Source organism: Pelodiscus sinensis, chromosome 10, assembly GCF_049634645.1.
Source record: "Pelodiscus sinensis isolate JC-2024 chromosome 10, ASM4963464v1, whole genome shotgun sequence".
NCBI lineage: Eukaryota > Metazoa > Chordata > Testudines > Trionychidae > Pelodiscus > Pelodiscus sinensis.
In genome coordinates, this window is record NC_134720.1 from 4,910,843 (window position 1) to 4,936,547 (window position 25,705).

General features: G+C 48.7%; 3 protein-coding genes across 14 annotated transcripts in view; 2 read left to right on the plus strand and 1 right to left on the minus strand.

Moving 5' to 3' along the window:
* Positions 1 to 131: 131 nt before the first annotated feature.
* Positions 132 to 19,575, plus strand: SNORC (secondary ossification center associated regulator of chondrocyte maturation). 2 transcript variants are annotated; one of them, XM_006123673.4, is made up of 3 exons: positions 132 to 4,148; positions 14,794 to 14,976; positions 17,866 to 19,575. In XM_006123673.4, the coding sequence occupies exons 1-3, from the start codon at positions 4,076 to 4,078 to the stop codon at positions 17,973 to 17,975; spliced, it is 366 nt and encodes a 121-aa protein (XP_006123735.1). In that variant the 5' UTR covers positions 132 to 4,075; the 3' UTR covers positions 17,976 to 19,575. The 2 variants fall into 2 exon arrangements, with proteins under 2 accessions (XP_006123735.1, XP_006123736.1); XM_006123674.4 differs by having other exon boundaries at positions 14,797 to 14,976.
* Positions 19,576 to 19,849: 274 nt separating this feature from the next.
* The window catches only part of NGEF (neuronal guanine nucleotide exchange factor), a 96,800-nt gene continuing 90,944 nt past the window's right edge, over positions 19,850 to 25,705 (minus strand). For all 4 annotated transcript variants that reach the window (XM_075937389.1, XM_075937392.1, XM_075937391.1 and 1 more), the window contains 3 exons: positions 25,572 to 25,651; positions 24,278 to 24,382; positions 19,850 to 23,618 (listed from right to left, as the gene is read on the minus strand). In XM_075937389.1, coding sequence (XP_075793504.1) covers positions 23,446 to 23,618; positions 24,278 to 24,382; positions 25,572 to 25,651 — 358 coding nt within the window. In that variant the 3' untranslated portion in view covers positions 19,850 to 23,445. The remainder of the gene's footprint in view (positions 23,619 to 24,277; positions 24,383 to 25,571; positions 25,652 to 25,705) is intronic.
* The window catches only part of NEU2 (neuraminidase 2), a 132,715-nt gene continuing 131,802 nt past the window's right edge, over positions 24,793 to 25,705 (plus strand). For 7 of the 8 annotated variants that reach the window (XM_075937393.1, XM_075937397.1, XM_075937394.1 and 4 more), the window contains exon 1: positions 24,793 to 24,969. The gene's annotated coding sequence lies outside the window, so the exon portion shown is untranslated. Of the gene's footprint in view, positions 25,028 to 25,705 lie in introns of all 8 variants that reach the window. The other variant, XM_075937395.1, reaches the window with a different exon arrangement.

The window sequence follows — 25,705 nt, forward strand, 5'->3', positions numbered from 1 at the left end:
TTTGTCTAAGATGATTTAGCTCAGGAATAATCTCAAAAAACAGACCTGAAAATTGACCTTCATCACACTTTTCGTCAAGAAAAAACAAGCAAATGCACAGGACCGGTGTTCCCTGTAAGTTGAGTACTTGGGTGGCCACCCAGGAGAGAGTCAAATGCTGCCCAGGTGATTTAGTGCAGTGCCCATGGCCAGCAGCAAGTGTTCCTAATGGTGGTGCACAGCCTCACATGTATTGGTGCACATAACAAATTCATTCTGCACATATGTGGAAAAATTAGAGGGCACATTGCACAGGACATGGAGCTACAACTGCTGCTTTAGGTGGTGTTTTTTGTTCTTGATGATTTTAGATAAACCTCAGATTGGAAAATTGACACAATCTTAACTCCCCTTTCTGCCATACACATATGCACACACATGCATTCATGCTCACCTTGTTTACATAGGAAATAGCAAGCCCTGGCAAGTTTTCTGTCAGGAACTGCGAATGCACAAAAAATGTGAGTATATCAGCAAGCAGCCTCCCAGCCCAGTTACCTTTGCTAAAGTAGGAAGAGATTCGCTCTAAACACTTCAGGTTGAAGGAAGGAATCTCTGAGGGTATTCTGTTTCCCATTCTTAAACAAAACCATACTTTTATTTCTCCCAATCCACATACTAGCTGTCATATGCTACTGCTTGCATTTTGATGAGGAGAATCTCCTTAAAGTTTGAATAGTGATAGAAATGTAGCCGTGTTAGTCTGGGGTAGCTGAAGCAAAATGCAGGACAATGTAGCACTTTAAAGACTGACAAGATGGTTTATTAGATGATGAGCTTTCGTGGGCCAGACCCACTTCCTCAGATTAAATAGTGGAAGAAAATAGTCACAACCGTATATACCAAAGGATACAGTTTAAAAAAATAGTGAACACATATGAAAAGGACAAATCACATTTCAGAACAGGAGGGGGATGCGGGGGGGGGGGGGGGGGGAGGAAGGAAGGTAAGTGTCTGTGACTTGACGATATTAGAGGTGGGGAGAGTGGGATGTTTGTGAGTTAATGGTATTAGAGGTGATAATTGGGAAAGCTATCTTGATAATGTGTAAGATAGTTCAAGTGTTTGTTCAATCCTCTTTGGAGAGTGTCGAATTTTAACATGAATGACAGTTCAGAGGATTCCCTTTCAAGTGCAGATGTAAAAGGTCTTTGTAGCAGAATGCAGGTGGTTAAGTCACTGAGAGAGTGTCCTTTCTGGTTAAAATGGCAAGAAACTGTTTTCTCTTTGTGATCTTGTCTGATATCTGTTTTGTGGGCATTAATCCTTTGGCGAAGTGTCTGAGATGTTTGTCCAATGTACATAGCAGACGGACACTTTCGGCACATGATAGCATAAATTATATTTCTGGATGCACAGGAATATATGTTCTTGATCTTATAACTCACTTGGTTAGGTCCAATAATGGTATCAGCAGAATTTTTTAACTGTATCCTTTGGTATATATGGTTGTGACTATTTTCTTCCACTATTTGATCTGAGGAAGTGGGTCTGGCCCACGAAAGCGCATCACCTAATAAACCATCTTGTCAGTCTTTAAAGTGCTACATTGTCCTGCATTTTGCTTAAAGTTTGAGGATGTGATGGGAAGGTAATGGGAAGGGAAGGTCCCTTACCCTTTATGTGTTTAAAGAAGGATTATATTGATTGATATCACTTCGTTTCCTGCTTATGGCCTGGAGTGCTCCCACCCCATTCCCACTTTGCTTAGTCTCAAAATTTATCTTAATTTGAAATTTACTATCTGGTTGAGAACATCATCTTAAAATCTATTTTTGTAAATAATTCTTAAATGATGCAAAGTAGCCACTGTGCACGTGACCTGCTGCCCTTTTCCTTTTTGCGATAGCATGTAATTTTCAGAAGGTAATCCTGAAGTTATGATTTTGCAGGCATGTAAGAGTGTAAATCCAGCCACATGAATTTCCAACAAGAACTTGAGAGATAAGAGGGAAGCAATGATTGCTGAATAAAAACAGCAAAAGTGGAGGGGGGGGGCAGTTATTTTGCGTTAATCTTAAGGACCCCATCTGATTCCCATTGAAATCTGTGAAAGGCTCCTGTAAACAATAAGGTGGGTGGGAAAGGACTGCACATTGTCCTTTGAATTGAAATATTTTGGCTTCCTGCCACTCACCTTTGAAGCTTGTGCTGTGGCCTGGTTAATGACTGCACATGGCAAAACTGGTACTTTTTATGTTGTGAAAAGATGGCGCGAGTCTCAAGTATGGTCAGGGTCACTTGTCAATATTTGGGGTGAAAAAGAGCAACTAGAGTGTTGTCAGTTTGTCGTGGGTGCAATCCGTGTACAACTAAGGCAGTTCCCAGTTTACTTTTCAGGTATGTTATGGAACTAGAGTCACTATTGCTTTTATGTAGCAGTGACTTGATAATGAGGCCTGTGGTTGGAGAATCATTTGAGGTCCCTTTTCACTAGTGATTTCTGAAGCAAGTTTCGCTTCCAAATGTCTGTGGGCTAGGGTAGCAACTTTTAGTCCACTCTGTCCTTCCTACGTATTTCAATTTCTAGTTGCTTTGGCATAAAATTCAGTCTAGTAAAGTACGGTAAAAGGAAACCTGAATCTTCATTAGCCTCCTTACTTGATTTAAGAACGTGATTTACATATCAAAGCAAAGGCGATCTAAAGACATCCTGTAACAAAAAAAAAATGGAATCTGAGGGTATAGTTCTGGTATCCCAGAAAAGCTCTGCCACGTGCAAGAAACGTGTCTGCTTTTCTGAGGGGGGGAAAAAAAATTGGGAAAAGCAGATGTTTTTTCAGCAGCTTTGTAAACCTTGTTCTACGAGGAAGAAGGGATGTACTGAAAGAGGGTTTTTCCCCAACATTTGGCCCTGTGTAGACTGGCCAAATGTTGGAAAAGCCTCTTTCAGAAGAAAAGTGGAAAAAGATAGGCAAATTGCAAACCGCAGTTTGCATATCTTTTTCTGACTTAGCCTGAAAATTAAGATTATAAAAGCCCATGCAACTGACTACATCTTCCAAGCATAGAGAACTGGGTACTGTGATGTTTAAATACTCAAAAGCCAGTTTTCTGAACTACAGCACATGTCTGAATAGAATTGATTCACTTTTTTCAGTTTAAATGCTCAATCTTCAAATCAGTTAAAACAACAACAACAAGTCTGGATGCATCGGGAGAGAACATGGTGAAACTGTCACATCTCCAATAAGCTGGAATGCTTTCCTTTTACAAGATTCATTCTTTCCCAACTCTCTGATGATTGAAGTGCTTGGGTGAGCCTAGATCAAAAATGTGCATTTGTTCTCTGCTGTTTGATCCTCTTTCTTGAGTCTATTTGAGGGGAAAGAAGATGGGTAGAAAAAGATCCATGTGAAATCTGACGTGTGTGTCTGTGATTTGAGAAGATGCTTCTTAGGAGGAAATTGCTGGGAAGGGGGCAATGTTTAGTGGACACTGTAAATCTTTCTAGTGTTATGTCCAGAAAACAGATGTGAAAAAACTGCTCTGGCTTGATTTCAGAGCATCTTTAACCCTAATGTTTGAGGCTCTTGTTCTTTGATTATGCCAGCCCTGATAAGACTGTCCCACACACAGGAGGGTAAAATATTGAACCATTGGTCTTTTTTTCGATTTTGTAATGAATCCTGTTGTATTTTCATTTCCAATGTGACATAAGATGGACGCTCAAAGGTAAGAATTTCAAACCGAGTCCTGAATCCTTTGAGGTATTCAGCCAACAGCCACTAGTGTGTACTCACCAGACTGGGAGGAGTAACTGATTTCTAACGGTCCAGCTATGCATGAGCAGGGAGGAATTTTGAGGCACAATTTTTAGAGGGTGGAGCTGTTCCTGACTTCAGGAGGAAGGTCTGCCTGGAAATCAGTGTCTGTGAGTCTCTGCAGGGTGTTTGTACTGTCTCTCTGTGCGTGTCTGTGTGCCCATGTGATCAGACTGGACAAAGTTTTCATTGTGCTGGTGAAGTTTCCAAGACTTTTCTACTTTGAAGAGTTTTAAAGAATTCCTTCTGACACACTCTTCTTGGAGGAAGAAATGCCCCATCACAGCATGCTTCACTTGGTCCTGCTGATGCTCTCTGGGGTCCTGGTGCCTGCTGTCCTAACAGGTAAACATCTTTGTTTGGATTAACAGTTCAGAAGCATGGGGAATCTGTTGTTTATTAACCACCTCCTCCCCCGTACCTACATCTCTTCACCCTTTTCCAAAAGTTTTTCACAAATAACTAGAAAGAACCCCTTCCCCGTAGTTCAATAAATCGTGTTAGTAATCCAAATCTATTTTTGGTCTGACTTCTGTAATGAATCTTGTTGTATTCTCATTTCCAGTGTGACATGAGATGGACACTCAAAGGTAAGAATTTCAAACAGTCCTGAGTCGGTTGAGGCATTCAGCCAACAGCCACTAGTGTGTACTCCCCAGACTGGGAGGGGTACCTGATTTCTAGCTGTGCATGTGGTTAGTACAGGGGAAGAGTTTGATGTGCAGTTTGAAACAGGGAATGCTGGAGGGATGGAGTGGGGCAGACAGGCGAATCTGTTGCATCTCTTCAAAAACAAATTCAGGCTTTGTCTCAGAATAAAAATTATTGAGAGTTGGATTGAAACCAGGAGTTGCCTCTGTAGCTGAGAGGAAGAATTGGATACTTGGAATGCTAGCACAATTAAGCTGAAATATGTTTCAGTTCCATCATTGGGTGGTGGTGATCTCAGCCTGGACACTAACCAGTTTCTAGTTACTCATTTTCTGATTCCCGTGCACAAACACAGCCACCACCAGCCAGTGCTTGGGTCACAATTAGTAGAGGAGTTTTCTAAATCCTCACCAAAAGGTGTAATTATGTAAAGCTTTTCAAAAAGGTGAGATGAATAGGTCTAAGATGCTTGAGTTTTTCCTTCAAAACTGTGTATAGTCCTATGAACTGAGGTGGGAATTCACTGTCCTCGTCTGATGAGTTCAATAAAGCTTGTTAAGGCCTAGAAACAAAGCAAAGAGGGTACAGGGGAGGAGAATAATAGGCAACACTTGTGCCTGCTCTCGGGCTCCATCTTGAATGGAACTGTTACAAGTAACTTTTCAGTTGCCATCTCACGTGTTCTCAGCACACTTCACTGACCAGTGTATATTGAGGGCATCTCCTTGTTCCACCAATTTGAGAATCGTTCTAAACATTGTTTAGTCTTGAAATGATTTTTATACACCAAGAAACAGCGTTGTGCCCAGAGCTCTCTCCACGTGGGCTGGCCTCTGTGCATTGCCAAATGTTAGGGAAATGCTCCTCACAAGTGTAGGTGTGACCATGGCAGATCACGGGGTCGATGGTTCGGGACAAGGTAGGAGGCTATTGTCTGATGACACGTATTGCTAAGTGCTTATCCTGTATTCCAAATGCTGGGTGTCTTGGAGTGACACTAGCTTGCGGTGTTCACTGCAAATTTGTTCCTGCCCTGTTCATTCTGATACCTTTCATAGGATTCTTCTGACTATCTGCAGAGCAAACAGCTGTATAGTAGATCTAAGCTTGCATGTTTGGGGAATTTCATGCAAACTAACTTCATCCTGTAGAATATCAAACTGCGGTGTCTATAGAGGGAAGTGAAGAGTAAATATACTGTATTTTCCGGCGTATAAGACGACTTTTGATGTTAAAAAACATCCCCCAAAAATTGGGGGTCATCCTATATGCCGGGTATGCGGCTTTGCAAAGCCTCGGGGGAAGCCGGCGGGGCCCCTCCGCGGCTTTGCAAAGCCTTGGGGGAAGCCGGCGGCGGGGCATCCCAGGCTTTGCTCTGGCAAAGCCTCAGAGGCACGGGACCAGCTGCTGCTGCGGCTTTGCTCCCGGTGCCTCTGGTCTGCTGGGGACTGTCTCCAGCAGACCAGGGACACCGGGAGCAAAGCCGGGGAGGCGGAGGGGCGCTGGGGTATAAGACGAAACCCTATCTTTTAACTAAAAAATTAGGGGGTCGTCTTATACGCCCAGTAGCCTTATACGCCGGAAAATACGGTATCTAATTTTATTTCATGTAAAGATCTTGGTTGCTAAGAACTCTTTAAGAAATACGGCATCTAAATTATGACTGCAACTCCCAGCGTTCTGATAGGATTTATACATGTAGCTCACTAAACATTTGAATTATAAATTGCACTTGGTAACTAAATTGCAACAACTATGACTGAACACTTCCCCCAAAGAGTAGGTAAGCTTATTAGAATCTACCTCACCATGCAAGCACATGTTGGTTATTTTTCACATGGACATAAGAAAACAGGATCGCCAAATCCATTCAGTACACTCAGACTCTGTGCAAAACCACCGTGCAAAAACTTCCATGGGATAATCAGTAGATCTGGAGTAAGGAGCATGTTCTAATTCAGCTGTGATTAGGCTTCTGATTTTACTGTATCTTACCAGCACTTAACTATTATGTTACTTTCATCTTCATATTACACTTTGTGTGGAATACCCTATCTGCCGCCTCCTGCCTGATTCATCAAATGATAGTGGTACAGCCACAGTGTGTTGTGTTGATAGAAAATGTGATTGTAGCATTTTCTCTTCCAGGTTTGAGCTCCTGGTGGGTTGGTTCTTTGGGTCAGGGAACCAGCCTGCATTAAAGATAATTAAAGTCTAAAAAGGACTATTCTGCAGCAATGAGTGTGAAGGGTTATCTATTTCTAAATCAAATCTCAGTGGAACTTTTTCTATATTTCAGCCTATCATAAAAGGGAAGTTTTCTGCCTAGCCTTGACAGATGTGAAAGGGTACAGATAGTCCTCTGGTCTGTATATGCATGCACACAGCCCCGGCCTTTTTGTAAACGAGTTTATTTAACATTAAGCATAACCACAGCACTCTGCGCTGCTGCTCACTTGAACTTCCAGCATCACAGACTGCCCTTTGTGCTTCCTATGAAGGGCTCTTTTCATCCCAACACTGGCCACGTGCCCACCATGGCTATCTGGGGCCGGACAGCCCACTGCTGTCCGCAGAGCTCCCCAGCCCCTGCCCTTCTGTGTTAACACCTCTCACTCTCCAAAGCCAAGCTCCACAAAGCCAACCTTGGACCAGGGTGCAGATGACATAAATCATGCTGGCCAAATGTCCTTTTGTCCTCTGATTGTATCTTGTTTTGTTTAAGTGCTGCCTTGAGGAGACGAGCAAATTAGGAGACTAGCAAGACTGAGTAAATAATTGGATTGTTTCTGAGGTTTCCAACACCTGCATAGAGCTCACTGCAGACACGTGGGGCTGTCTTGGATCGGACCACGTTCTCATTTAGTCTTGACTTCATGCTGAAAAAGGTGGCAACCTCCAACCCAGAGACCTAGCCAATTGTTTCCAGTATCATGATGATTAAGGAAGAGAAGGAAAAAAATTGAGTCTTGATTCTGTCCATTTTCTCTAACTCTTAACGCACATTCCAAACTTGAAAATCCTCCATGTGCCGAACCCCTATCTCTGACTTCCATCTGTTGTGCTGGGGAACTAATTTTACCTTTCTGCCTCCTGCGCATGCAGATGGGGAAACGGAGTGATGGAAGAATTGAGTTTTGCTTTATCACACCAACTTCAGAAACACCACCTGAACAAACAAGATGGCTCATATTATAGCAGGAGGGTTTTTTGGTTCCTGTAGCACGGGGGTCCCCACTCTGTGGGACACAACTAAGAGGAACATTTGGTGGAGAGCATGTCTGGAGCCTGGGCCAGCCCCTCTTCCTCTCACCCCCAGAAGGAGAGGCAGCACTGCCCACCTTCCCAGCCACTGACCCCGTACCTGAGACTCTGGCTGAGGCTCTGCTCCAGGTCCTGCCCCCAGCTGTGGTCCCTGCTGTGGCCCCCTCATCCCTGTCCATATCCTCCGGGAGCCAGTGTTTTTTTTGGGGGGGAAGTGCAAGGTGAAAAGTTTGAGGACCGCTGCTGTAGCTTGTCTATAAATGGGTGAATCTATGTGAATATACAATGGATTTCTTCAATGAACTAAAGTGTAAGCATGTTATCTCCCAGTAATGTCACTCTTGGTGCATGTCACCAAGTTAACATCAATAATAATAGAAATGTAACGTTTCTATTATCCTATAACCCAACTTCTGAAGCAAAATAAGACAGGCATAAGGAAAGGAGAGAAGACGACTTTTGTTTCAACTGATCAAACCAAAAAACATTAAAAGTAGAGTTACAATTGTAACTAGATATTCATGTGAAGATTAGAAAGAAAGATCAAACACCCAAATATGGGGCAATTCAGAGAAGTTTTAAAAACATCTTTGCCGGTCAGTTTTACTGTAACTGTGCCTGTACCCGGGCTCTAACTCGCTTGGCATCGGTAAACTTGGAAATTATTGCTTGGAATCCAATCTCCTGTTTTTGGGGAAGGCTATTGGGATGTAGTCGATGAGTTTACTCCAGCAAGCTACAAATGTGAATGTTTGAATGTCTGCTCTTAAAATATATGAAATATGGGTAGCAAGAATCTCCAGCTTAATTATGGAAAAGTATTAACCCCCTGCCCCCTGATCTTGGAAGAGCTTGGAATCTTCATGAAACTAACCTCAATATAATGAGGGCTCAAAAGAAAGTGTGCTTGTTACTACACTATTGTGACATGCAGGGTTCTTGTGTCTTCCCCATAAGAACCTGGTGTTAGCTGCTATAGTGACAAGGACTGAGCCTGCAGTCTGGAATAGCTTATGTTTCTATATTCTTGCATTCTTTCTGTTGGGATACTGACTTGGCACCAGCTCAAACATGAATTAATTCATCCTAACACCCTGGTGATCTAGGGAAGCACATTCTCGCCCTCCTTCAGCTGACAAGTCCGGGCACCAAGATGGTATCCGGTGCATTGTGATTAGTCTGTTGGTGTGTCTGGTGGCTGACCCCGTCATGGACAGAGAGCAAACAGCTGTGCCGTTAGCTTTTGATATTGGAGACCCTGAGGGCCTGTGGGGGCCCTGGTGCCTCTGTTTTGGGGAGATCCTATGTTTGGTTATCCTCAAGGGCTGTGATTTGTGGAAATCCATAGCCTCACCTCTCCCGATGACTGCAGTGTCACACCTGCTAATGATACTCAGCCCTACCTTTTGCACTAACCCGGGACACTCACGCTTCCTCTCCTTCATAATGTCTGGCAGAGAGAAGAGACTAACTGGGCCGTAGCTTCCTTCAGCTCTGATCTGATAAGAAGCAGGCATGGAGAGGACTGGCAAGGGCTGAATGTGCCTGGGAGCTTAAACTGTACTCCCTGAAGAGCTGTGGTTATCCCAGTAGACGTAACGTCAGATACACTAAGAAGCCTAGGGAAAAATCAAGTGTGTGAACCCCTGAGAAACAGGCATGTTTGTGTAAGCTCTTTTGAAATGCCCTGGCTTTGGGAAACAGGGCTGTGTTTAGGTACCTTCACAAGTCAGAATGCTCAGCTAATCCAGCTTCCTTCCTTTCACTAGGCAGCCCAGTGGTGATTAGCAGACTGTGTGTCTAGGGAGAATGCGCAATCCCGAGAGACCTTCCTAAGTGAAGGCTGACTTTGATCTTCACCAGATGGCCAGGCAGGGATACAGCCTAAGGATGTTAACTAGCCGTTAACTGACTAGTTGAGTAGTTGATGGAATTTCCATTGACTACTTGACTAGTTGATAGGCATTTCCGCATTCCTCCTTTGAAATATACAAGAGCTCCTGGTTGGGCTCTTGTACATTTCAAAAAAAAAAATGTGGAATTCCCCATGTAGCTTGGGGCCAGCGGGAAGTCCCACTGACTCCTGGCTGCGTGCGGTGTGCCAGATTTGAAATGTACTCAATCACCTGCTGACCTTGGGCTCCGTGCTGCGATGCCAATTTGAAAAGCCAAGTGGAGCCAGTGTGGCATTTCCCTAGAACTTGAGGTCAGCTGGGGAGTCCCCAGCTCCACGCGTAGTAGCAGCACACAGCTGATCCCGGGCTCCGCTGTGCAGTGCTGCTGCTTTGAAGTACCCCCTCTTCTCCCCTTTGCTGCCTCTAGCTGATAGAGGGAGCAAGGGAGGCGGGGGAGGAGGATTCGACTAGTCGACTGACTATCTGATAAGCATTTGCCTATCGGATAATTGACTAATCCTTAACCTCCCTAATACAGCTATGGCCATTTGGCCATTCATACGGAGGTGACTTTGTTCAGGTAATAGCTATACCACTTTAAACCTTAATAGTTAGACTTTCCTTAGGTTTCCCCCCAATACTGCCCAAGTATATTGTACAGGTTGAACCTCCTGTAGTTTGGGACTCTCTGGGCTGGCAACATCCGTGGTCTGGTGGGACCACAGATGTTGCTGGACTAGGAGCCCTAGTGGCAGAAGTTGGCAGAGGCTGGAATTGGAACTGGCTGGCAGGGCTAGTGGCACTCTCAGGGCACTAGAGCCTGCAGATGGTGGGGCAGGGAAGCTGGCAGGGCTGCCAGAGTTCCCAGGGCTTGGGCAGAAAGCTGGTGGAGCTGAGGGAGCTTGCGGGGTTGCCACAGGCAGTGTGCTGTGGGCAGTGGTGCCAGGTGGCTGGGGAGAAGAGCCTAGCGGGGAGTCGGGTGAAACCCCCTCTGCGAACTCCCTTGTCCGAGACAGGTCATGTCCCCAGGGTTCCAGACCAGGGAGCCCACCCTGTATTATGTTACATTTCATAGTAAGTGGTAAAGTGCACTTCTATACAATCTATCCTTCCACATGGTGGCTTAGTCCAGTGTTGGTTCTGGTCAGGCGGTTTGGTGGAAAAGTGTATTCATCATGCAGATGCTTCTCTTATAAACTCCACTGAAACATCCAGGGGCTTCAAGCACCGTGTTCCACTCTCTGGTGTAGTGGGGGCTCTGAAATGGGCTGCAAAGAGGCATCATTTTTCTTTAGTAATTAAAGCTCTGTTAGAGTGAAACCACAATAGCTCAAGGCAGAAAATTCACTTGTAGCACACGCTGTCCTGGTCTTAAAGGTCAACTGCAAGTATATTTAATCTGAGGGGGACAAGAACAGTGAGTCCACAATCTGGTTGATTACATATCAACCCTTAAAATTGCTACATGGTATCAAAGCATTTTAAAATCAGCGTCCACATCAGTTCTTCCTTCACTTGTCTAGAACTAAGTTTTGTGCCAGTCCTGCCACAGTGAATGTCCTCAGTGTAACAAATGAAGTTTCCCAACAATGTGTTAAAGGTGCCACCAACTGCCACGGGGGGGACATGTTCTCCATCACTTTCCTGCTATGAATATGCCAGCAATTGAGCATGGTCCCAAGGAATAGTGCTTGCTCCACACAACAAGCTCACTATCTCTAAGATCCTAGCACCCAAGCACGCATGAGGAGTATACACTACTATATGAGCTTGAGTTCTTGTGTAATCAGATAGTTCTCTCTCCTGTTTCTTGCTGGCACTTGTGTTGACAGAGAGGGGTTGTGAGTTGGACATACAAACAAGTGATTTAGAATTGGTGAAAAGTTGCATGCACATTGGTTTATTCTGAAACCTGTAGGCTAGTAGTGTAGGTAGCTAATTAAATAGCCCCAACTCTGATTTGCACCATTGACTGCAGACATGACTCAACTTGATTGCCAAATTCCTCTTGATCTGTCTTGGTAGCTGATACCCCGGGCTCTCTAATAAGAAATGTGCATGTAAGTGTTATCACTTCCTAGATAAGATGCTAGTAGATGGCAACCAAGACACTGTAGCATTAATTGGTTTTGTGCTGAACCTGTGAGTTTGGACGTGCTGGATTGACAAAGTACACTGTTTCTCTCCTCCGCACACTGCCTTTGCTTGCATAGAAGTGCAGCGTAGTTAGTTGGAAGGATTAGGTTTTTATCGGTAAACGTCAAGCGCCAATTTCTCACCTATTTCAATATGCGTACACAAACCTATGAAAACATGGTTCTAGATAGTGACGTTTTACTTTTTAAATTTGCAGACCTCTACAATTTTTCAAATGAAGGTGCTGACCCCTTTGGAAATCTTAGCTGTAGTTTGCAGACTCCCAGGATTCTCTGTATATCACAGTTTGAAAACCACTATTCTCAACAGCCCGGCTCTGTTCCCAGCATACCAAAGCCCTGGCTCGGGAGAAATCTCGCCTGAGTGGAACTGTTCATTTTCGGCTGGGTTCATCTGGGCAGAACCCTGAAACAGACACCCCTGAGCAGGGGCATAGAATCAATCTCAGCTCAGCCCAGTGCATCATAATGTGCCTAATTAGTCTCTGGGTTGCAGGTACTTTGCCCTGCAGTTTGGGTATAATGACCATGCACAATGCTGTCGTCTCGCTGAATCCCCCTGAGCCAGTTGCCCTGTGTGTGGCCCAGACTTTGAGCCCAGGAAGCTGGGCTGTTCTGTATCCCCACCATTCTCTTTCTCAGCCCCGATAGCCAGTGTTAGTTGACATGTCCCTGGCCTTGGCTGCTCTGCTACATTTTCTATCCCAGTGTGACATTCCCAGTGGTTTCAGTAGGGACCTGTGGAATGTCTCTATTTCTCACTGGGGCCTCTGAGTTGTCCCACCTGAACAAAATGAGCATTGATACAGGCTTCTGGGCCAGCCACACATAAACAGGAAACCCCTTCTCAGTCCCAGCCGACCCTGCTGGGAAAAGAAATAACAGGACGTGAATCGCAGCCTCAAACAGAATGCAGTTTCTTTTACTTTTCCCTGGGCAGCCCCAGTGGGCGCCATCTAAGGAGGACTCAAGTCTCTGACTGCTCCAGTCTGCCATGCTTCCAGGGGATGCCCCTCATCCAAACGGCTGCTAGTCCTGGCAGGAGGCTTCTGGCTCCCACTGTGGAGTTAACTGTTCAGCCAGAGGCCTTGGGTATGCAAAGGCCCTGAACGATCTCAGACCATGATTGCTTCTGGGAGGGGGAAATGGCCAGAGGCTGAGCAGTCCTGAGATATGAGCTTAGCTTTCACTTCCTGACTTGCAGCGAGTTGTAAGTGCGTCCAAGCACGGAGCCGGGCAGTCGCTCGACACGGATGCTTGCCCCGATCGTTGCTGGGAAACGTGGTGCAACCTTCTTGTAGGCTCAGCCTTGGTGTTTCTGGTTTCTCATGTTCACGCACAGCTTTGGAATTGGGAGGTGGGATGCAGCAACGGCACTGGACCAGCACAGGGGTTGTACTCCAGTCGGCATCCCAGCTCAAGGGCGCTCTAGCACCTCTCGCTAACCCACGTCACCATAGGGCCTGTGTGACATGTAAAATTACCCGGTGGAGGCCTTCACAGAAGTGTGCTCTCCTCAGCCTTGACAGGCAGCCCCTTCTCGAGCAGGGGCTTGGTTCTGCCCACCCCCACCTGCATCTGGCTGACGGTTTGTTCCCCCAATGTACATCTTAGAGCAGCTGCCTTTGTACTCATTCATCAGCTCTGACTCCAGTGCCCATGGTGAAATCCTGGACCCCCTGAATCTGTGGGGCCAGGATATTACTCCCAGTCTCTAGTCCTTTCCATAAATTCATCGAAATGTCGTTCTGGAGGGCACAAATCCAGCCCCCTGTGCTGTGACAGGACAAATAAACTCACCGTGCTTGTCAGGTTGCTCCAGTTTGTTCTTAAACTTCCACCGACGAGGATTCTCCAGTCTCCCTTGGAGGCCTGTTCCAGAGCTTAAATACCGCAAGAGTTGGAAAGGTTTCCTAACTCTAACCGAAATCCCCCTTACTGCAGATTAAACCCTACTTTTTGTCTGCTCGTCAGTGAACATGGGGGACAGTTAATCACCAGTCTTTATCCGGCCCCACTCAGTCTTGCGTGCTGAAGACTGGACATGCCCAGTATTTTTAACCTTGCCTTGTAGGGCAGGCTTTTCTGAATTTTATTAAGTTACTTTCTCTTGACTTCTCTGCCGTTTATCCACGTATTTCCCAAATTGTTCAGTTTTGAGCACTGCACAATGCTCCTGCTGAGACCTCATCACAGCAGAGTATAAAAGGACAGTTGCCCCCCTATCTCCCAGACAAGACTCCTGTTATACGCCACAGAAGAATATTAACTTTTTGGCAACTGCACTCACATTGGCTCCAGTTCCATTTGGAATCCAGTGCAACTATAGTTCCTCCTAAGCTGTGTGGCCTCGCGGGAGTCCATTCGGCTGGGGTGGAAAAGCGTAGAAGGGCCAGTGAGCACAACCCCAGACCCTTGTCAGCACCGAGCGATCTAGCCGATTCTCCGTTTTGTAGTGGTGCCTTTGATTAGGTCCCCTTCCTAAAGGTCGTACTTCGCACTTCATTGAATTTCTACTTGTGGGTTTCAGACCAAGTCTCCAAATTGCCACACCTGCCTTGAGTTCTAACTCTCTCCCCAAAGAGCTTGCAGCCGCTCCCCAATGCAGCCTTATGGACTCTGCTCTGCAGAGAGGGGCAAAGAAAGTGCCTCGTTAAACGGGGCTTCTCTTGAATCTCTTGTATATGTGGCTTGATGAGAGGTTGGGGAGGGGGATTTTTCCTGCTCTGGGATCCTGGAGGCCTTGGTCCATCTGCAGACTAGGTTGCCCTGCACTGCAGCTCAGCTGAGGTCATTTGCGTACATCCATTTCATCACCTCAGCCATGTCCATGCCGTGGAGGAGGGAAGCTTCAGCAGTGGACAGGCCAGAGCTGAGAGCCATGGGGGAGGGGGCGAGCCAGGCCAGCCAGTGCACATTGCAAGTTGTGCAGGTAGGAGTGCCAGCCAACGATAGCCAGTCGTCCAGTGCTGTAGAGGCATTGGTGGCTGATGACGGAGTAACTGGCATTTATGCTTCTTCTAGCAGAGTACCCCCAAGGACCTGCCCCCACGCTGTGGAAGGAGCCACCAGAGCTGCCATCAGGAGGAGGCCCCTTCGACGTTGCCACCACCACAGGCCACTTGTCGGACTCCACAGGCTTCCCCCCCATCTCCTCAGAGTATGAGCCTGAAGACACCACCCACCTGCACCGGCTGGATGGAAACGGTACGCAGGGTCTTGCAGGCAGTGCCCTGCGCCAGCCTCTGTTAAACCTGTTCAGCTTAGGAGGGGTTTGCGGTTGCACAGCTGGGACATTGGGCCCCTTTGTGTGGAGCAAACGTTACTGTGGTTTAGCAGAAAATCAGGGATGTGTTGCTGGGAACTCTGTGTCCTGTTGTCTGAGATCTCCAGGTAAAGGGGAAATGAACACCGGCAATACAGGCTATTCTGTTCTGAATTGCTTGTTCAGCACCATAGATGTACATGGCACCCCCCAAAACAAGGATGGATTCCTGGCCCCAAGGTCTATCAAACAAATAGGGTTAGCAGTGAGATGGCCTAGAGAAGGGAATCAGCCGGAGTCCTTCTGGGTCATTGTGTCCCAGAACAGCACTTCTGGTCCTCGCAGGCTGCGTTCTCCACTAATCTTGCTCTGGTTTTCATGTTTGGATTCAGAAGTTCTGAGCAGCTCAGCTGTTTGACCCTCACAACCCCCCTGGGCTTATATTGTAGTTTGCTAAGTCATCTTCCATGTGCTATCATCTGTGGTAATCCAAATGAGTCTGTCTTTATCACTAATCCTGTGCAAACTGCATGCATTGATTCCTGTGCCTCCACCCCTCGAACGTTACTTCCGAGAGGCTGCGCTCCTCATATTCAGTGTGAGATGGAAGCCTTGTGGAGTTTCTTCCTATCCCTGCTCTCCTCCCAGTCCTGGGCTAGCTCTCTGCCCCTCCCCACAGTGTTTCTGCTTTTGGTGCAAGAGCTTTCTGCTGCAGCATTCCTGACCTCTGGGAGGCTGGGCCATCTCGCTCCATGTTCCGGAAATGATCAAATGGTCTGTGAAATTCTTTTCCCCTCACTGCTTGTGTCTCTTCGTTATTCTCTTCCTCTTCTCTCGCTCTGTGTCCCTCTCCTCTCTGTAAGTGATTCTGGGCTCATTTGAATGGCATTCTCCTCAGCCCAGCCACAGCATGTGGCCGCACAGACTGTTTCCCCATTAGCCCACGAGACTGATCCAAGTTCTGACTCGAAGATTTCAAAGGCTGTGGCAGGACGCTGAAGTGCCACTTTCCCAACTGGCTGCTTACATCTGCAGGGAGTGACCTTGGGAGGCGGAGGGAGGTTTAACATAGGACAGCTGCCCGGGTGAATCATCACAGGAAGGGCCCAGCTGGCTGTACGCGTGGCCTGATTGTTGTCACCATGTGAAAATTCTGCCCCCGGAACTCTCCTCAGGGGCCACGTCTGGGCTGGAGCCCTGCCTGGTGCTCTAGTGATCATGTGGGCTAGGGAGCCTGCAGTCTGGCCCAGGCATCTGCTAGCGAGCATCCCCCCTTGGGCTGTACCGCTCCTTTCCCAGCCCGGTTGCTGCAGCACCTTCACGTCTCTAGCAAACTCTCTGATTGCTTTAAAATGGGCTTCCCACATGTCTTCCTTCCCTCCTGTGTCATTTCCACCCCACTCCTCGGCTTCCAGCACGTGTCACTGGCCCAGGGCCACTCCGTTTTCTGGCAGTGGCTTTTGTGAGGTTTCTAAAGGGAAGCCCCCAGCAGCATCGCTGTTCTTTGGCTGCCCTGCTGCTGCCCAAGGGAGAAGGGCTGTTGCAGGGCACAGGGATGGGAGCCAGCAGGGTGCTTGTCGCTTGGATTGTTGCCGAGGGAGAGATGGGTTTAAAACAAAAGTTACTCTGTGTAACTGACTGATACCATTTTTCCTTGGAGTTTGGTGAAGGAACATTTGTGTTTACAACTGGCTTTCCTCAGGCAACAATTGTAAAATGCCATTAGCTCCCACCCCACCCAGCCATGAACCGTGGCTGTGCCAGGGCCGTCAGTGCCGGCACTGGTGGCTCAACACACAACGTGGGGGTGGTTGTGCTTGGGACTGCGGGACTGAAAATGTGAGTGCCTGTCCTAGGCCTGCAGGATCTCCCAAATGGAGTGGGGGCTGAATATTGCAGGAGTGGAAGACTGCACAGGTGTAGGGAAGACTGAAGTGTGTCCTCCCTCAGTGCGAATGCCTAGAGATCAGTGAGGAAAACACTCACCTGGCGGGGGGAGGGGGGAACAGGAGACCAGAGCAGCAGGGCTTGTGCAGGCCCCCTGCCTTCCCTCACTCCACACCACTTGCAAAAGTGGCCGGCACTGTCCCTGTGGCCCCCGAGGTGGGTGTCTCCACGGGCTACTGCTGCCCCAAGGGCTGACTCTGCAGCTGCCATTGGCTGGGAGCTGTGGAGGCAGGGCCTCCCCTCGGCTAGCAGCCGCTGCCAGAGAGGTGTGATGTTTGCTTTTGGGAGCTGCCTGAGGTTAAGTGCCAGTCCCTGCCATCCTCCTGCACCCCAATCCTCAGCCCCAGCCTGGAGCCCGCACCCAGCCTGCCGAAAGCGAAGGAGGATGGGGGAGAGCAAGCGATGGAGGGAGGGGGATGGAGTGGGCAGAGGCAGGGTCTCAGGGAAGGGGAGGGATGGGGTGTGGCCTCAGGGAAGGGGCCAGGCAGGGGGCGGGCCAAGGATCTTTGGGGCTGCATGATTAGACAGCTGGCAACCCTATTGGCTGGGCATGTGGATGCCCTGGCACTGCCAGAAGAGTACGCCCAGCAGCTCAGCCAGCAGCTGGCAGGATGCCAGCCAGGGAAGGCGCAGCATTGCCCGGATATCAGGCTGAGCACATCTGCGTGGGGACAGCTTGTGCGTGCCTGGGGGCCCACCGACTGCCATGCCCTGGGGCCTGGGATTGCTGTCAGCCTGGCAATGCTGGGTGTGCCTGCCCCCATTTTGCTGGTCCTGGAGCCAGGCACGTGCTATGGAGCTGGTTGTGTATTTGTGGATATGCTGTTTTCCTGCAGCCCTTTGTGCTGTTGTGAGTGTCTTTTCTCTACCTCCGTCCTCTGCAGGGTCCCTGGGTCCTGGAGCTATCAGCGCCATCGTGATCGCTGCTCTCCTGGGCACGTCTGTGATAGTGGCCCTGATTGTCATCACCCTGCGGAAATTCTCTGCCTCCTGAACCCAATAAAAAGCTTTTTCTTACTACATGTGTCTTCTCTGTCTGTCGGTGGGTGCTGGCCTGCTCATCTGCATCTGACTGAACAGGGCCCCCTTGAGGACGCCCCTCGGTGAGGAGTCTCAAGGCCTTTTAACTGACTTCTAACACCACCACTGCCCTCCATGGATGCCTCCCTCCCATCTGGGGGTAAGTTAGAGCCACATGGGCTGACGTGGCTGGAGTGTGTCTGGGTTGTTTGTGCTGCTCTGAGCCACAGAATTGTTCTGGTCCTTTGCTGACATCAGAGAGATTTGTGACTCTGGTGCTGATGCACAGCTGCTGCTCGTGCTCCCCGCCAACAAACACATTCACAGCACAAGCTTCAATATCCCTTTGATTCAGGCAGGAGTAATGCAGGACAGATGGGAGGGATGGGATCAAAGGAGCTGACTTTGTGGTCTACCTGTTACGCTCACTCCTGTGGGCTGTTCCCATTTGCTGCGGGGCATTCGGATACTCTTTCGTGTGCACACACTTGTTTTACTTGCTCTGTGGGCTGTGATGCAGGCACAGCCACTGCTTGGTTTAGCAAAATGCCCGTTGTCCCTCCTGATGACTTACTATTCTGGAGATGTCCCCTTAAATGCAGCAACAAGTTTGGTGCATTCCCACTTCCACTCCCACCGAACTCTTCATATATGGTCTCCTCCCTGGGCCATGATGCTTTTGTAGACTGAAGTGGCTGCCTGCTCTCTTGCGCTCTTTGTGTTTCCTCCTGTTTGTAATATTGCCCTCCATTTCCATATTGACCCCTGCAATTTAGTGCCCTGAGGGATGTGCCTTGTTTGAGATGCTAGGAGAGAGATCTGGTCTATAGGGGTCAGCAGCAGCAGCAGCTGCTGCCTGTCAAAATCTGAACAGGCTTTTGGATGTTTTCTATTATCCGTGTGAGATGATATTGAAAAGGCTCTTGCATCCAGAGGTGCAAGAGAGGGTGGTGATGCCAGCTCAAGACTATAGAGGTAATTGCCGGACATCCCTGTTAAAAGCTGAGCTCTGGGACTGTCGTCTTCTCTCTCCCCTGCTCTCCTCCCCGTTCAAGGACTCTCACTGTCCATTACTTACATACAAAGAGCTATTCCCATCTAGTTAATTCGCTCAGGGCTCTGAAAAGTTTTGACCCTGTGTCGCATGATTAGGTTGATCTAATCTCCCAACGTAGGTGTGACTAGGTCAACAGAAGAACTTCACCGCTCTTTTGTTGAGGTAGGAAGCACCTACATTACAGCTGTGGTGCCATAGCACTACGGCTGTAGTATAGATACACCCATAAGGGGGTGTTTGTTGAATGGGCAGCACCTGACCTCTGGTGGTGATTGCTAGGGCAGACTGATCCAGAGTGCTGTATGAATGTCAGCAAGCAGCAGCTTCTATTTACTAGGAGAAGTGTTGAGTTTCTAGCAGTAACTGAAAGCCTCCTCCATAAAACAGCGCAAGCAGCCTCTTGCATGCACCAGTGCTGCCCCATAGACACCTTGTTACCCCTGATCTCAAAGTCCTTTCAGATCCTGGTATCACATGTGAATGGTGTCGTTTGTTAGGTGGTCATCTGTCAGCTGAGCTACGCATTCTAAATTCTTAAACCTAGGCCACCAAACAACAGGTATTAACTCTGTCCCTGGGGACTGGACTAGCTGTGAATCAGCATGTGAGCTGAAACAGTCTTGCTTTAGATCTTTACTGCTTCCCCTCACTAACATGGTCATGAGTCTGGACGGAACTAGGAATGAGAACAGATCTGACGCTGTTGGCCATGTGCTCAGGTAGAGGAGGAGGCGGCGAGTGGTGATGCTGATCATGCTCTGGGTGGGAAAATGAAAACGCAAACCATGGCAGGCTTTGGAAGGTGCTGGCGCAGTCAGCTGTATTTTAACCACAAGAAAAACAACAACAATAGTTCTTTTCATTTCCCTCAGGCAGCCTGATGATGACCGGGGTGGGAACTCTCACCTATGCTCCTTTCACAGACTGACCCTATCTACAGCATTAGCCCACCTGAAACTGGCATGTTGGACTGTGTCTCTGGAGTGGGGGAGGTTAAAACGGAACATAGAACAAATCCAACTCAGTGTCTGAATATCATGTGCCATGGGTGACCGTGCAGAGTCCCCAAAACCCCTAAAGAAGGACGTCGGTGGTGGCATGTGTCCAAGGGTCCTGAGAGGAAGGGTAAAGGCCAGGGAAAGACTGGAAACCCCTCTCCTCCAGAGAAACGCAAAGTTGATCAATGAATGATCTCAGCCTGGTACAATGAATTGTCCCCTAGCCTGGGCCAAGTAACCTTTTCATTGACTACAGTTATTTTAATTTCAATTGTAAAAATCATTTTTTGTCCCAAGCCAGCGTTTAGGGTTAGTGCCAGGGCTGGGAAATGTTCATGATAATTTGGGCAAGGCTGCATGATCTGTAATACGATTGTATCTATTTGTGTTCAATTATTTTCATAGCTAGAGCTTTACACTAATTACCTGTAAACAGCTGCTGCTAGAAGCTTTGGACCCTGAGCGTGAAGTCTGGTTGTACTTAGAAAAGTGACTGTACAATTTATGGTCTTTGTATTTATAGCCTCCTGAATACAATCTACTCAATTTACAATTCAAATGGCAAGTGTGTTTTGGACTGCCAGCCCCACCAGCCTGAGCTGGAATGGGTCAATCGAGCTAAGTGCCTTCTGGCTCACATGCCGAGGGGGGGGTTCTGCTCTCATCGGAATGGCAGAGCCCTGGCTGGTCAGGGTCAGCTGGCTCGAGTGTCAGGGCTAAAAATTGCTGAGACATTGGGCCTTGGGCTGGAGTCCACAGGAGGGTCCCAGAATCCAGGCTTCAGGCCAAACAGCTACACAGCAATATTACAGCCCCACAGGCCAAGCCAGAGTCAGCTGATCCAGGCCAGCCCCAGGTGTTGAATTGCTGTGTTGATGTACCCATAGGCACTTGTCTAACTTGAGACAGCATGTTCCCTGGTGAAAGAGCAGAATCTACTGTCAGCTCTTTCTGACACACCTGTGGTGTCCAAGAGTTGACTACAGCATTAAGGTTTGCATCCACTGGAACCTTATCAATGCTGTTCCAATGCAAGCCGCGAGTGAATGCTGCTCACTCTCCCAGCGCTGTTGACTGCAATACTGATAACTGCATTGTATGAAGAGCCTGTCTACAGCAGACACACACTCAAGTAACTTGATGTAGTCACAATGGCATGAGCCTCTGGCAGGCATGCAGCAGGGATGTAAAGTGAGGCTTATGCCAGTAATTAACTGCATCAATTGTAGTGACACCAGTGCACATCTGACAACTGTAGACAGGCTCAGTCCAAAACACACAAAGGGAAAGCCTAGTAGCTGAGTAAAAAGGTGTTGACTTTACAATCCTCTCTTTGACCACAACCATACTGACATGATATGCTCAATCTGAGGTGTGTGGAGGGGAGGGAAGAGGGGAGGAGCAAGGATGCTGGGGGGAAGTGCAGAGATCAGAAGCAGCATTGTGTGTCAAGAAATGCCCGGAAGACTCTGTGTTACAGCATCCCAGAACAATGCTGAATAATTTAAATTCCCTGATTTATGTTCATGCAAATAAGTGCTCTGGGTCAGCTGCCCGTTTGTGGCCAACAAAGGGTCACTGAGGGAGGGGGCCTCTCTGGAACCACAAAGAACAGGGCAGGCTAAACAGCCATTTGTTGTTAGAGTGCTTTCTTGTGCTCAGTTTCCAAGCACTGTCAGGTCTCTGTTCCTTGCCAATGCTCTGGATCCCTTGCCCTCTGTTCCATGCAATGCTGCGTTGCATCAAACAAGCCAATAATTCCCTTGTCCTTCTGGCTACTGAGGTCTTCCTATATACATGGAGGTGTCAATACCGTACATACAGTTCATGCACACAGCTAGCTCGCTGGGTTTACAGAGGGAGTATCGGCCCTCACGTAGCTTTAGTACAATGTCCCCTAGCTCCCTGGCCAACTTCAGCTATTTTGTATGAGCTCTTGTTAGGCATGGCCTTACTGCTGCCAGGCGGCCTTTGCATGAACCCCGTGTCTGAGTTCAGCCCTGCCCTTTGGAAACAGGCCCCAGAGTTGTCTGGGAGTGTGGCACAGCCTTGTGGAAATTCAGTTTACGTTACATTCCAAATAGGCCCTGACAACGGAAGGAACCAAGTTCTACAAACATGCGGGGGTAACAGCCCACATTTGAAGCCTCTGGCTCTGATGGAACATCGTCCATGTGTAGTGGTTTGGCAGACCATAGTTTCTTTTACCCTGCTATCTCTGAATGGGGGCCGTGCTCTGGAATCCCACATACCCCTGCTATTGTCTTGCAGGTGTTAGCATCCATTAGTGCCGTTCGGACGAAGGCCGTCACACATGCCCTGCACAGCGGGGCTCTCTGGTGGTACTCTCTGCTGCTGTTCTGCATGCAGAGAACCTTGCGTTTGGTCCCCCGGGGGTTGAAATGTAGGAGTCCAGGCACTCTGCAGGAGTAAGTTCAGGAATATCAGGAGTGAGGGTTGCTGAAAGGCAGGATGTGATGCTGTTGATTTAGCCTGTTAGTGCATTTCCTAGAACTGGGTTCAAAGAGCAGTTTGGAGATAGGAGTGGGCCTAGCAGCCCAACAAGAGGACTGGGAATCAGGCAGCAGAAGTCCTGACTTATAGTCCCAGCTCTGGCACGGTCTCCCTTTGATTTCAGGTGAGTCAACAACTCTGCCTCAATTTCCCCACCAATAAAATAGCACTTGCCAACCTTAGAGGTTCTGTTAAGTGCTGGGACCCAGAACTGCACCATGTGCTCCACAAAAGAAAGCCCCTATTGCCACTGTTAATTGCCATGTGAGTACTGGAAGAGGTAAATAATGGCTTCAGCTCTAGTGTGTGTGCACAGAACTAGGTTGTTGGGTGGCACGGACCCATTCCTACAATGGAAGGGCCCAGCAAGGGGGTAGCTAGGCATCTGAGCAAGTTTTCTATGGTACGCAAGGTAGAACTATTTCCCTAGCCCAGCCAATTCTGTCCATTTATACTAGAAAAGTGGCTCAAGCATCCCTGGTATGTTACAGCTGCGGTGACTCTCCTGCGGGACTCTGATGCCGTCTTGTCCAGCAGCTCCTCACTGCACAGGGGTGAGCACTGAGTGCTCTCTGGGGTTGGCAGCACAACTGGCACTCCATTACACTGAAGAGTTCCTTGAACTTTGGAGAAGTGGCCTATCCTCTCTTGGGTTGGGCTCCAGAGGAATACAAAATGTGGAGGGGAGAACTCTGTGAGCAGAGCAGAGTCTATTTGTTTAGGAGTGGGTGGGATTAGCATATTAAAAGACCAGGCTCTGTGCCATGGCCCATAGTACCAGCACCACCACCTCATTCTCTCAGCCTGCAGCATCTGCCCTCCATCTCCATAAGCCAGAGGTACTCCTTGTGCTCCGGGGCTCAGGGAGATCGGGGTCATTGGCGATTCCTGCTGCCCAGCTTCCTCCGCTGACTGTCATCCGACTTGTGGACCCGGAAACACTCCTTTAGGTTCTGCGATCGGATCTTGGGGTTCAGAATTTCCTCCCCCATAGAGCTGGGGAACCAGCCCCTTTCCTGGTCATGAAGACGCTCCCCAAAAATCCAACCTGAGGGGCAGGGAAAACATGTAGCTGACTAGCATGGCCAAGGGCAGGAGTGAGAGCGACCCTCTGGGGCTATGCTTTGGAGGGCCCGGGCTCTCTGATACCCTTGAGACAAACAGGTGGCTCACAGATGAAGCAAAGGGTTAGGGACTCAGGAAAACCCCGGGCTCTAATCCCCTCTGAGCCACTGGCTTACAAAGGTACCTGACCTTGTATCCTGGTTGCAAAACTGGCTAAAAGGAGGTCCCGCAAGAGAAACACATGCCACCTCTTCGCTCAGCCTTCCTGGCTGCATGAGTACTAAAACCCATAGGGACAGGACGTAGCTATACTTGTCAGCCAGAAGAGGGAGCACAAGGTAAAGGATTGAGGGCCTTAAGGGGTGTTTACACTCTCAACTCTGTTATCTACAAGGTCTGCTGTCCCCTGATGCCGAGGTCCCATGAGGTTCAGGGAGTATCAAAGATTCAGGGAGTCCCTGGTTGTCCAGCAAGGGCACCTCTCCGTTAGGAGGAACATCCCTGTACATTCAGAAGCAGTAGGGTTGCTGCAAATGGCAACCAGTCAGGAGCATTGGCAAGACTAAGCAGCAGCCAGTGCCTGGGAAAGCGGTCTCCCTTGTGAGGAGTGATTTTAGGGGTGCTTGGTCCCAGTGCCCTTACCATCATCCGTCTTGTCCAGAATGTTGAGAACATCTGCCAGCTCCAAGGACAGCTCATCTGGTTGCTGAGCCACATACGGATGGACACACTGCACCTGGGGGCAATCTGACAATGGAAAGGGACAAGGTAATCCAGCTACTCCAGAGTCCTGTGACTACTGTAAAGTATAAAATGGCTTGGTTTTGGTCTGCACAAGCAACTTGACATAACTGCATCTCTTGGGGTATGGGAAATTCAGTGCTCAGAGGTGGATTACCTAGACCAGGGGTTGGCAATGTACAGCATGCTCACCCTAAGTGGCAGGCAAGATGATTTTTGTGGCATGCGCAGCATGGTGTAGGGGCCAGGGGGCTGGCAAACAAGAGCAAGCAGCCGGACGCTGCACTGAGCTCTGCATCCCTGGGGTGTGCAGCTCCTGGGAGCTCAGGGGTTAACACCTCCCCACCCCCCATTACAGGCTCTGCCTCCTGCTCTAGGAGTGGGTGGGGTTGGGGCTGCTCCACAGATTGGGGTGGCACAGCCAGTCACACTGCTGCCGCCTCCGTGGGGAGCTGGGGCCTGGGCTTAGCCACAGCTGCTCTCCATGGGTGGGGAGACCTTTCCCCAGTGCCCCGTGGCGCTCGGCTGGAGAATGGAACAGTCCTGAGCAGCCCCAGGTCTACCTGCCTCAGCACCGGAGCTGCAGCCTGTAGGTGAGGGGCGAGTCCCGGACATGAACAACACTGCCAAAACAGCAGCATGGTGCAAAGGGTAAAGGAGAGCTGTGGCTCCAGCTGGGAACGGACTGTACTGGGATAGGGGTGCTGGTGCTATGTCTACACTTGAATGTACAATTGTGTTATTGCTTCTGACTAGCCATGGAAATGCAGATACTCTGAGCAAATGGGAGGCAGAGGGTGGGAAGGCGGCATCTTGAGATTTTAACATTTTCCATATCTAGTGTGACCTGGTGAGACTGGTTTGGTGGAACGAAGGGGGGCAGGAGACAGGAATGGTGGGATGACCAGGGTAAGGGGCTGGAGGCGGAGAGCAGGGAAGGAACCTGAATGCCAGGCACAGAGGAGAGAGAGGAAAGCTTTGGAGGAGAGCATGGATGATCTTGTTAGTCTCATTCAGAGAGCTGGCAAGACCCAGTGGAGGGGAGAGGCCTTGAGGGACGCAACCTCAGTGGCAGTATCTGCTATGCAGCCAGCCTTTCAGATTGCCCAGACAGGGATCCATGAAGGGTAGTAGGGGACACCACGAGGTAAATGAGTTTCTCCCTCCCTCCCACCATCTCTGCTGCATCTCTTACCCATGAGCCTAGAGGTGAATGAAACAAACTTGGTTCTCCGGTTTGGGGCCAGCGAGATCATCCAGCGCTTCATCTCACTTCTGTGACCGGAGACAAACAGAACAGAGCCATGCAGGTGTGAAAGTCCGGCTGCA